Genomic DNA, 13,031 nt, shown 5'->3' with positions numbered 1-13,031 from the left:
TCTCTAGTTCGAACCACATTGGTTCGAATTACCTTCAATTTTTCTCTGCCACCAATTCGAACCACCCTGGTTCGATTTACTTACGTTTGTAGTTCGAACCACCCTGGTTCGAATTACATATAGATAGCGTTTGGCTTATTGCTGAAACGATTTTTAATTTGGCGTATTTACGTTACACGATTCTTGCCTTGGCTTATTAGGATTTTTTACCCTAGTTTTAATTTTGTCTCCAGTAATTAAATCAATTGACGATATATAGAGTTGCTATTTTCAAAATACAAACTAGAAATATTTTTTTTTCTCAGTCAAAGACACAACATAAGTTAATATTGAAAAATAAATGGGAAGTTATTAAGAAAATGGAGGGCCATATTTTTTTTCTGTAGAAAATGATCTCATCTTTTATTGATTATTATTTTTTATTCTTATTTGATTGTATATATTCTAATTTGCTTGCATGCGTGTGAGAGAGAAAAGGCAAAGAAGAGAGAGGAAATAAAGACCCTACAATACGTAATGCATATGCATTCATTTTACCTAAAATATTGTCCTTCTTTCTTTTTTTTTTTATAAAATTTACAACATTTTATTCTCATCCTAATACATTTGATCTCCAGTGAAATATTATTGTAACTAAAAAATAATTTTATTTTCTTTTAAAAAATATAGTCTCATGGTATATATTCTTTCAACTCTTCATATAGTAAGAATTTAAACTTCTTTTACACATTTAAAGCAGAGACTTCTAACATTTTTTTTTCAATGTATAAAATTTTGAAATTTAAATTTTTTTATCAATGAACAGAAACACCGCGCAACAAAGATTTTGAAACTACTCCTTAGTTGGTTTTTTTAATATATAACTTAAATTTTTAGAGAAAATTTTTTATAATATAATATCAATTTTTTTATAATAAAAAAAATTAGAGTTCAATCTCTATTTACTCATCTAGAAAAAAATTAAATATATAATCATTTACTACATATATTTTTTATTAGATTAAACTTTAAAAAAATTGTTAAAATTAAATGACACTTTTTCAAGACTGTGTATTTTGAATTCTTCTCTCTATAATCATCACTCTGAGAAAATTTTGGATCACAAACTAAAGAAAACGAAACGGGTGGTATCCCTAATATTATTACAGATATGTGCCCTACAATTTATTGTAATAATGTACCCTTTTTGCTAAAGTTGAGACATCATGATTTTTTGGTTTGATGAAGCATCACATTCACTAGATTATTTCTGTTGAATCTAATGATAAAAAAATAAAATAAAAATATTTATTTTTGTAGTAATTGAAATAAATCTAAAAATTCTTGATAGATAACATTATTACAACAAAAAATCACAGCAAATTAAATATAAAAGTAGATTGTTTTCTGTATTACTTATTAAAAAAGAAAATAAATTAAAAGATAGAATTAGTAAAATAAAAATAATTTTTTTAACTAATTGCCCAACAGTAACAAGTGAACATAAAAATTAAAATTTTTAACTTCATATAAACATACGTTAAAAACGTAAAATCACTTTCACATTAAAAAATATTCAAATATAAAATACAAACGTTTAATATACTTAAACGTATTTTTCTCCTACTCAATACTAAACCAAACACTGCTTAGGCAGTGTTATAGTTCACTTCATTCAAGGTTTAATTTTATTAAAATTACCACCAAATTATGGTTGCAATGCATATTCCATCATCATTGTTGCTTAACATTCATATACTTAATTAGCTAGAATTTCTCTCTGCTTTTGTGTGGTTTCCATAATTTACCCTTCAACCTTTATACCAAATTTATTTAATTTGTTTGTATTGCTTTTTTAAAATTCCTTTCTCTAAATAAAAAAATACATATAATAATGGGGTTATTTTTGTTAGCACATCATATCATAGATCTTTTTTTTTTTAATTTAAATAGTTGGTTACCTGATTCATGGATTATTATTTGTCTCCTAGTTCTGTCTTCGTTTCAATAATTTATAACATTATTGAGTTTTTCAAATTTCTATGCCCCATTTGTGTAATTATTATTTTTTAAATATATCTCTAAGTTAGAATAATTTGTTTGAGTAGTTTCTATTTTATGAAAAGATGAAGAGGTCTAGATCCAGCAAAACTATATGCAAAAGGTAGAGAAGAAGTGGTTGGAAATTTGAAAAGCCATAGTGGTTAGATTTGTCTTCTTAGTTTTTAAATATAATTTTCATGTACTATATCATGTAAAAAAAATTTTACACAGACAATTTATCATGTGTTATAACATTAATAAAAATAATTAATTTTTAAATTTATTATCTAAAAAATTATTTAAATACATAAATCTAATTAGATAACCTTATAAATTATTTATACTGTTAGTGTATTAAATTAAATTTATATTTATATTTTTTCATTAAAAAATTTCACATAACTTATTTTTTTATATTAGTTTACAAGATTTAATTATCACTTATTTTTTTTCTCTATCTACATATTCTGTTAATATCACATATGTTGTTGCATGTGCTAATATATCCTCTCTGACTATGAGATTTGATCCTCTTGTTTTTTTTTTTTAATATTTTTTAATGTTACCATATGTCATTTTCTTTTGTATGTTATTATATTTGACAAATGAACAACATATGATATATTGATAAACACACTTAAAAAAGAAGGATTTGGTATGAGGTACTAACTTGTTCCATGTTTTAAATTAATCTGTTGACTTGGTTTTTTGGAATGAAAACTGGATCCAATAATGTTTATTATGACAAGTCTATTTTAATTTATAATTATTCTAGCTATCTGTTTAGTTTTCTTTAAGGTTTTCAATAAAAAATATTTTGATGCTACCATTACTGCATTAATTATTAGTAACTTAAAATTTTATTTTTAATCAAAACTTTTTCTTATAAACCCTTAAAATTATCAAATATTCGAGATCACTATACTACTAATTTTTGGTTAACAGTTGACCAATACATTAAATCTTTTAACAAATAAATAATTATATTTTATATCCATTCTATGAACAGTAACTACATGTTAAAAAAAACTGTTGACTGCCTAATAAATTCAATTAGAATAAAATAAAATATTTTTTAAATAATGACTAATATTTAGGAAAAACAAAATTTCTTTAGATGAACTATATACTTTACTGGACAGCAGTAATAATACGGAGCAAAAATATTTTACTAAAATAACAAATAAATAATAATAATTATCATACTAATTAACTAAAATAATTTGTGTTTTAAGTGTCCAGTGCTTGATTTCATATATGATATACCTGTTAAATGTAATATAATTTTCTCATAAAATAGATTAATAGTACATTACGTAATCTATAGAAGTAATTATTGGTGATATTTGTTTGTATATGTAATATAAAAATTCAATTTATTCCGTTCACTACAGCAAAAGGACAAATTATAGAACAAATTAAAATTTATAAATTTCTTTTTTCTTTCCGTCTTCTTTGGATTGATTGATTTATTTATTTATTTTTAGGGGGGACATAGGAGACTATTGTTTGATGGGGAATTCGAATTTCAACGAAATATATTCTATTTGACATATATTTTATTTATTTAGTGTTCTCAATCAATATATGCCGACAAAGGACAGAAAAAGAAAAGGTCATAAAGCGTTATAGCCAATCGTGCAATGCTATATATAGAGTCAACTACAAATTTGTTTAAAAAAAATTTATTTAATTACTAAAACAAATAATATCACCATAATTCTTAAAATCTAATTAGTATTACCAAAAACCTTTTATAAAAGGTCATTATTTTTCAACTATACACAGTTTGTTTTTCCTAACAATACTATAACTTGAAAGTCCAATAAAGTGTAACTAAAAAGAGTAGGGATTTTCTGATATAAAATTTTCACATTATTTGATCATGTGTGAATCTCATTTCTAATAAGCATATATATATATATATTATATGTTTTTCGTTTTTCTTCCTTAAAACATCATGATGATGACGGAGAACTGTGAAATGTTACTCAAGAAGCACATATTAAAATAATTAACGGGCACACCATTATAAAGGTTTAATTTATTATATATATATATATATATATATATAGATTATTTTTTTACTTAAAAATAGTTACACATATAGTGTTAACAATATCACTAATACTATTAAATAATAATTTTAATAAATTTTATATGTTTTATATAAATTTACATCTTCACACCATAATTTCACTTAAAACAAAATAACATTTATAATCACAACATGAACATAGTAACGAGAAAAGTATCAAAGTGTGCCATGCAAGCAAAGGAGAGGCAAGGTTCAATTAAATGTATTGGTCACTCCATGCATGTGATTAATTAGGTGACAACATTTTCTTTTTTCCGTTTCTCCAATAGGATTCATCAATGGGTAAATAATACACACAGGAGGAGAAAAGAAACAAAAAATTTATCTTTTTTAATTATTTAATATAAACCTTTTTTTCGGTCTTTTTTTTAGGTTTAATTACTTTATTGGTCCTTATAATCTCGCGAAATTTTCAATTAGGTCTCTATACTTTTTTTTTAATTGGGTTCCTACGCCAATTTTTTTTTTTCAATTAGGTCCTTCTTAGTAGTAATTGGCTTAATTGTATAGGGACCCAACTAAAAAAAATTGGTGTAGGGACTCAAATAAAAAGAAAAAAAAAGTATAGGGACTCAATTGAAAAAAATTTTGATGCAAGGACCCAATTAAAAGAAAAAAAGTATAGGGACCTAATTAAAAATTTTGTGAAACTATAAAGACCAATAAAGTAATTAATTTTTTTTTTTATTTAGACAACTCATACTTTAACAATTAGAAAATGACAATTTATCTTTTATTTTTTTCGTTAGACATATATAGGAATCTTTTTATAAAAATTTCTGGGACGAAAAATATTTAAATACAATATTAACTTATATAATCTGACATTCTCCCGTCCTAATAATAATTATTTGATTGGAATTGTTTATCGTCTATAGATTCATCTAATAATATTGCAAAAAAATATTACCTATTTGATTGGACATCATTTTGATAATTATGTAAAAATTACACAATTCCAAACAAATGATTATCATCCACATAAAAATGTTAAAGGCTAAGTTATATAAAATTACGTCACGCATAAATATCTTTTATCATTTTTTATAAAAAAATTCTCATAAATTAAAAGACTCATGAGTCTAATAAAAAAGAATGATAAAACATAGATTGTCATTTTTTAATTATTGAGATGCAAATTGACTAAATTAAAATAAATAAAAGTGGGAAAATTTTTACTCTATTTAATTTTGTTGACCATAGGTAGTTACATGCATCAATTCGATTAATCTATTTCAAATATGTTATAAATATAAATGTTATTTAACTAAAAAACATTGTAAAAATCAATGAATGCACAACAATCAGTTTATAAAATAATTTTATTTATTTATTTATTTATTGCTATTTGCTAATTCTTGTTGTAACATTAAATTGAGTATTGACTGACAGGTAATAATAACACTACTTTTGGTGTTAGATGTTTAAGGATATTTCTAACACATAATTATAGTACATGTGCATGCCTTCTGACTTCTATCAACAAAGTTTCAAACCTTTCACTTTCTGTCACCAATGGAAATGATTAAAATATTAAAAAAAAGAGTACTTAATATTTCTCTTTCTCTCTTTGGGTGTGTGTGGTAGGTCAGGCCAAGATAGAGAAAGACACATTTGATGGTTGAGATTAGTGTGTCTGTCTCTGCATTTTAGATTTGATCCAATAGTTACCAACACATTTGTGAGTAAGTAAGTATTTAATAATTCTATTTTTCTTTTTTCTTTTTTCTTTTAATTTTGTTAATTATTAGTACATTTATGACTGAAAATTTTATATATGATTTTAAAAAATGTGAATTTTTTTTTTTTGAAGTAGGTCATGCAAATTAATTTTAGTCCTCAATAAATTTTAATTATTAAATTAGTCTTTAAATTTTTATTTTATTAAACAAAATAGTTTTTAAATCAAATTACTCGTTTATATAAAGAGATTAATATAAAAATTTTTTAAAAAATTAGAGATTTTTTTCTTTTATTAAATAAGAATAAAGATTAATTTATTTAATTTTTTTATCAAAATTTAACATAAAAATTAATATATATAACAAAAAATAAAAGGTTAGAGATCGATTTGATAATTAAAATTTGTTGAAAATTAAATTATGAGTATTGATTTAGGATATTACTCTTAATTTTAAGAATATGAACCTAGAATTTTCGCAGGTTAGGAAAAAAATATTTTTTTTTGTCTTGCGAAAATTGATATTTTTTGCTTTTTAGTTTTTACAATATGCATTTTTTTCTGTAACACAATAATACGTGATTATCTGTTGGATTTTTTGCAGCAAACCATTCCATATTTTTGTATGTCACTTCAACCATCTATTTTGATGTATTACACTAATTAAAAAATTAGTTTATGATTCGTTTATATTGGGATATTTATTAATCCATGCAAACTTAAAATGATTTATATTTTATTACCTATTTCATTCCACTATTTATATTTTGTTATTTTATGTTTTGCTGTGTAATTTTTTTTCTTTTAAACCTACAACTAAATTTAATTTAAATTTAAATTATTGATTTAAAATATATTAAATAAAAAGTTAAGATTTGTTTAATTAATATTTCTTACTATAAACATTAAAAACAAAAATAAATAAAAATTATATCATTTGAGTTATAATTCGTTGCGCTTCAACTTATTTATGCTTACCAAACAAAACAAACATATTCTTCCTGTATATACAAAAAAAAAAAATGAAATAAATAATGAAGTCACTTTCCTGAATTTTTGTTTTGTTGAATTCATTATGAAGCTTCTGTTCTTGTAGTTGCTATTATTATTCTCTCTAGCTTAAAATGCTCCTTAGTTTAAGCCAAATTCCCTTTGCTTCATGGGAAGTCTTTTAATTTCTATAGTTCTATGCTCTTTTTCCAATGAAACCAAGTTCCTCATATTTTGCATGCTATAGCAAACTAGCTAGCTAGTACTGTTGACTTTTGAGAATCTGAAGCTGAAGTAACTCTTCTCACAACCCCATCAACTAGCTGATCTTTGTGTATGCACACAAGCTGTTTGATATGTTGTTTCAACTGTTATAGTGAGAACCCTGCTTCTAGAAGTTCTCATGAGTTCTTCTTCTGTTGCCACTTTGGTTCCTTTAAGGTAATTACTCACTCAAAAATCTCACCTTTTTGGTTTTTTAGTATCAAAATGGTGCTCTCAATTTTGCTTGCAGATCTGGTTTTCTTAGAGTGGTTTTCATTAATGCTCCACATTGTGGCTTGCAATGTGTTTTAAAGCTTTTTCTGAGTATATCTTTTTGTGCTGATTTGATGTGTTAGTGACAACTTTTTCTTCTTTTTTTTTTTTTGTTTTTTTAAGGATCTGAAAGATCCTCTTGGAGAAAGATTTGTTTTTCAAGGAATATGTAAATTAGTTGTTGAACTACTCTGAGCTGCTACATGGGGGGTAAGGTATGCTTTTGAAGAAAAGTTTGGGTTTTTATTTTTATTCATTTATCTCTTCCTGAGAAGCAAAAAAAAAAAAAAAACAACTAACTCAGAGGGTAAGCTTGTGTTGGTTGAAAGTTGGCAGGAAAAGTAGATGTGTCTGAGCATGAACTGCACAAATGCTAGTTCCATTGAATCAAACTTAGTAAGGGGGGAAAAAGAGTTTATTAAGTTACCACAAAGCTTAAAAGAGCTTACTTTTATGGCTTAATTCTACATTTGAGTGATATCCTTTTCCTTCACCTCTGTGTCACTTTCCTCTTTATCTAAAAGCCTATACAATATAGCAAATTCTTTTTGTTTTTAGTATCTTTATTTTTGGAAATTTGACTTTTTGAAATTCTTCTTTGTGTTGTCTTGTATCTTATGTCTTGCAAAATTGAGAGAAGAAGGGTGTTTTTTTGATACACCAATCGTTGGTTCCTTTGCTTTTCTGCCTGAACTTTATTCACAAATGATTTCAATGTTTTTGTCCTTCTTCATTGAACAATATATATTGTTTTCTGGGAATGATTCTGTTTCAACTATTATCTTCTGAAATGTTTTCAGTTAATTCTACAAGCTAGGCTTTGTATATATTGTTTAATTCTGTGTGTTGTTAGATGCCAACTTCGGTTTACCATAATGTTAACCAGGAAACTATGAAGTTTGGAAACGTTTACTCTGAATTCAGTTGTCCAGACAGCAAGCAACTCTCCATGAACTTCATTTGTAGATCAGTGACTCCTTTCTTGTTCATCATAGTTTTTCTTTTTCCTCTGACTACTATTGCTGCTGATCTGAGCTCAGACAAGCAAGCTCTTCTTGATTTCGCCAATGCCATTCCTCACCGTCGAAATCTTCAGTGGAATCCTGCATCCTCAGTTTGTACATCTTGGGTAGGCATAACTTGCAATCAAAATGGAACTCGTGTTATCTATGTCCGGCTCCCCGGAGTTGGACTAGTCGGCGCAATTCCGACCAACACACTTGGCAAGCTTGATGCTGTAAAAATCATTAGCCTTCGATCCAACCTACTTGGTGGAAATCTGCCTGCTGACATTGCTTCTCTTCCGTCTCTCGAGTATCTTTATCTGCAGCATAACAACCTTTCCGGTGACATACCTTCCTCATTGTCACCTAAACTCAATGTACTCGATTTATCATATAACGCCTTCACCGGAAGCATTCCAAAGACACTGCAAAATTTGACAGAATTAACTAGTTTGAATCTCCAGAACAACTCATTATCTGGAGAGATACCTAATCTAAATGCTACAAGTCTCAGGAACTTGAATTTAAGCTACAACCATTTGAATGGTTCTATCCCTTCAGCTCTTCAGATTTTTCCCAACTCCTCTTTTGAAGGAAACATTCTCTTATGTGGACCACCTTTAAAGCCATGCTCCGGGGTTCCACCAGCAGCTCCACCAGCTGTGACACCGGCTCCACGGCCATCTATTGGAAGCTCAAAGAATAAACTGAGTAAAGTAGCTATCATTGCAATTGCGGTTGGAGGAGGCGTGCTGCTTTCTCTTGTAGCTCTTGTTATTGTCCTTTGCTGTGTAAAGAAGAAAGATGAGGAAGAAGCTCCTAGTGCAGTTAAAGGGAAGGGTTCTATTGGAGGTAGGAGTGAGAAGCCGAAAGAACAGTTTGGTAGTGGAGTGCAAGAACCCGAGAAGAACAAGCTGGTTTTCTTCGAGGGAAGCTCTTACAATTTTGATCTTGAGGATTTGCTAAGAGCTTCGGCCGAAGTTTTGGGTAAGGGTAGCTATGGAACTGCATACAAGGCTATACTAGAGGAGTCGACCACAGTTGTGGTGAAAAGGTTGAAGGAAGTTGTGGTTGGTAAGAAGGACTTTGAGCAGCAGATGGAGATCATTGGAAGGGTTGGACAACACCAAAATGTGGTGCCTCTTCGCGCTTATTATTATTCGAAAGACGAGAAGCTTCTGGTTTATGATTATGTCCCCAGTGGCAACTTATCCTCCCTCTTGCATGGTATGAATTTCTTTCACATAGTTTCTACCAGAATTTCAAAATCTAAACTTGTCTTCTTTTATTACATGTTTGATCTTTCATTACATTTAGTTGGAAATGTCATTGTCATCATTAGATTGGTTTAAATTTGATTACAGGCAACAGGGCAGGTGGAAGAACTCCATTAGATTGGGACACACGTCTTAAAATCGCTCTCGGAACAGCCAGAGGACTAGCTCACCTTCATTCTGTTGGCGGTCCGAAATTTGCACATGGAAACATTAAGTCCTCAAATGTCCTAATCAACCATGATAAAGACGGCTGCATTTCTGATTTCGGCCTAGCCCCTCTTATGAATGTGCCTGTAACACCTTCTAGAGCTGTAGGTTACCGTGCACCCGAGGTAGTTGAGACCCGAAAGCACTCTCATAAATCAGATGTGTACAGCTTTGGTGTCCTACTGCTAGAGATGCTTACCGGGAAAGCACCACTTCAGTCTCCCGGACGCGAGGACATGGTTGATCTGCCTAGGTGGGTCCAATCTGTTGTTAGGGAAGAATGGACTGCTGAGGTTTTCGACGTGGAGCTAATGAGGTACCAAAACATTGAAGAAGAAATGGTGCAAATGCTGCAAATAGCCATGACCTGTGTAGCAAAGATGCCGGATATGCGGCCGAACATGGATGAAGTGATGAGAATGATAGAAGAGGTCCGGCAATCTGACTCGGAGAACCGGCCGTCTTCTGAAGAGTATAAGTCCAAGGACTCAAATGTTCAAACTCCATAATTAACCATCTTGGGTGTTATATTCTTGCCTTAACAAAGAAGCAACATTCAAAGGTATATTCTATCCAATTGTTCAGTAGTTCTTACAGATGGAATCCCTTGAGTCATTTTCTTCTATAGGTATGTTGTTACTTTTTTCATGAATTCTTATGTATTAACATCATGATTCAATTGATGATCTTCATTCAAGCACATTTTGTCTTCTGTAATTGTTGTTAACGTTAAGTTGCACTTGTCTATTAGCCCTTCAATGAATACTGTATTGATGGTTAGTGTTAATAAAAAAAAGTAAATTCCACTGTTAGTCCATATAGTTTTGGAAAAATTTGTAATTAGATCCTCTCATTTTAAAAGTTTTCAAATGAGTCCTTGCAATAGTTTAAAATTTATGATTAGATTCATTTTAATAGTAAACGTTACAAATTTAAAACTGGTGTAGAAACTTAATTAAAATGGTTAAAGTGTAGAGACTCAATTACAAATTTGGTGAAATTATAAGGAATAATGAAGTAATTTAACCTAAAAAAGATAACCTCTTTGCAGTTGAGTTCTTTTTAGGCTGCAGTTATTTATTTTTTCTGATGTTATAAGAAAAGTAGTATTTATTTTTACTTTTCTTTTTATTATCCTTTCAAAAGTGAGTTTGTGTAAACTGTTAAATAAGATTGTATGAAGAAAAAAACAAGGAGACAATTTCCTGAAATAGATTTATGACAAAAGTTACATATTAATCTAGTTCTCAATTTCAACACAGAAAATCTTCTAAGTGTGTCAATTGTAGCAAAACCACAAAAATAACATAAATTCTAATGCTTTCTTGAAAATGTCCATAATACCCCCATGCAACATCAAAGAAGAGCCACCATGAGCTATCATCACAGGGAACTGGCATCCATTTTGTGAAGGATCCTCATGTGTAATCACAGCCAAGCCATTGAAATCACAATCCCATTCCCTTTGATCATTCACTTGATAATACATATTAAATGCATAAGATGCATTACCTTCTAGAGTTAACTCACCACAACTACAACCATACCCTAAAGAAGTGCAATCAGATAAGCTACAAGCATAGTCAATGCTAACAGCTAAATAGTCTAAATTAGAAGCATAAGAATCCAAAACACACCATTTTTTCTCCATATACCTTACACCTTCCACAGGGACAAGACCTTTTTCCCTATTTTGCCCTTCTAAGTCTAGTTCATACTTTGGCTTCCCATCAAACTCAAAAATCCCCCAATGCCTCTCAAAATTCCCTGGTGCAACACTCTTGGAATTCTCATCAATGAGGCTAAATAGGTACATATCAATCATCATACCTTTTCTCTTTGGAGTCCCAGTTCCACTTAGAGCATGTTGAATTAGGCCTTGGTTGAACTTCTTGGCATTATTGACATTTCCATTTTTGTCACCATCTGTTGGCCAACCAACTTCACCAACTATGATATCCATGTCAGGGTAACCTTCCTTGTGTAGAGCCCACAAAAGGGTATCAAGATTTGCATCAAACACATTGCTGTAAACTAAGTTTCCATCCCTAAGAGAGTGCTTCTTGTTGTTTTCTTCAAAGAATGCATAGTCAATAGGGAAATGATCATTGCCATAATAGAGGCTCAAGAAAGGGTAGATGTTAACTGTGAAAGGAGCATTGTTTGAGTACAAGAATTGGATTATGTCAATGGTGAATTCTTTGGCCTCAGGCCTGAATTCACCACCTGATGGCAATGGATTTGAGTCAGGTGAATAGTATATGTCAGCATTGAATGGAACTGTGACTTTGATCTCTAATCCAAAACCAGCTTTGATGAGTGATCTTTGTATGTTCATGAGAGCTGGCAGAGTTTTGTTTAGGTATCTTCCGTTATATGCTTTAAGAAAAGGCTCATTTCCCACAGCAATATACCTGCAATATCAACAACAATTCAAACATACCCTTTAAATAGAATTTATGCTATTATTCGGTTTCAAAATAACTGTCAATTCAAACAGATTAGTATAGTAAAAATATGACATATCACAAATCATATGGAACTTATCATTAAGATTTCTTTTCACATCAAGAAACATTTTCATATTCTTAATTTGTTTTCCTTTGTTCGAAAATTTCAACCAACTTTTTTGTAGGAGGAAAAAAGCAAAAACACAACATGAACATGAACATGAAACATGGAATATAGTTAAGAAGGAACATGACAACTCAACTTGATATTCACAACACCACCACCACCTCCACCATTGTGCATGTAATTAGTTACATTCTCAAACACCCAAGAATCTGCCTCAGAACTAGAACTCATCTTTTCCAACATGATATTTGGTATTGCAATCATGACCTCTATATCACTCCCTCTAAGAGCATCCATAATCAACTCATCAGAATCAAAAAGCTTCAATTTTTTGAAACCATTTTCCTTAAGCATCTTAACCACCTTGTTAGGTGGAAGTTGGTGTGTTGTTATGGTTCCCCAATTCACACCAACCCAAGAATAACAACTTATGATCATGGTTGAGAACACACTACGAGGAATAATGAAACTATATGGTTTGAAGTTTGTTCTTGTTTCATTTTTATCTCTAAGTTGAGAATAGTGATTAGAATTAGACGAGAAGGTAAGAATTTGGAGAATTTACAAATAAGTTATGAAGCTTATTTTAGATTTGAAGATATTTAATTTTGTTTAGTTTTGATTTTTTTTCCCCCTTG

The 13,031-nt window shown here is 29.5% G+C and overlaps 2 protein-coding genes across 3 annotated transcripts; one reads left to right on the top strand and one right to left on the bottom strand.

Moving 5' to 3' along the window:
* The first annotated feature begins 6,909 nt into the window (after positions 1–6,909).
* Positions 6,910–10,633, top strand: LOC130944030 (probable inactive receptor kinase At5g58300). 2 transcript variants are annotated; one of them, XM_057872162.1, is made up of 4 exons: positions 7,144–7,232; positions 7,452–7,543; positions 8,215–9,559; positions 9,697–10,633. In XM_057872162.1, the coding sequence occupies exons 2-4, from the start codon at positions 7,532–7,534 to the stop codon at positions 10,323–10,325; spliced, it is 1,986 nt and encodes a 661-aa protein (XP_057728145.1). In that variant the 5' UTR covers positions 7,144–7,232; positions 7,452–7,531; the 3' UTR covers positions 10,326–10,633. The 2 variants fall into 2 exon arrangements, with proteins under 2 accessions (XP_057728136.1, XP_057728145.1); XM_057872153.1 differs by lacking the exon at positions 7,452–7,543 and having other exon boundaries at positions 6,910–7,232.
* A 462-nt stretch (positions 10,634–11,095) lies between these two features.
* LOC130974834 (glucan endo-1,3-beta-glucosidase 8-like) lies at positions 11,096–12,831 on the bottom strand. Its single transcript, XM_057899682.1, has 2 exons — positions 12,530–12,831; positions 11,096–12,230 (listed from the first exon to the last, which is right to left on the bottom strand). The coding sequence occupies exons 1-2, from the start codon at positions 12,829–12,831 to the stop codon at positions 11,096–11,098; spliced, it is 1,437 nt and encodes a 478-aa protein (XP_057755665.1).
* Positions 12,832–13,031: the final 200 nt, after the last annotated feature.

This window comes from Arachis stenosperma, chromosome 1, assembly GCF_014773155.1.
Source record: "Arachis stenosperma cultivar V10309 chromosome 1, arast.V10309.gnm1.PFL2, whole genome shotgun sequence".
In the NCBI taxonomy this organism is placed as follows: Eukaryota; Viridiplantae; Streptophyta; class Magnoliopsida; order Fabales; family Fabaceae; genus Arachis; species Arachis stenosperma.
Note: the sequence above shows the minus strand (reverse complement) of the source record. Positions and strands in the feature narration are given on the sequence as shown.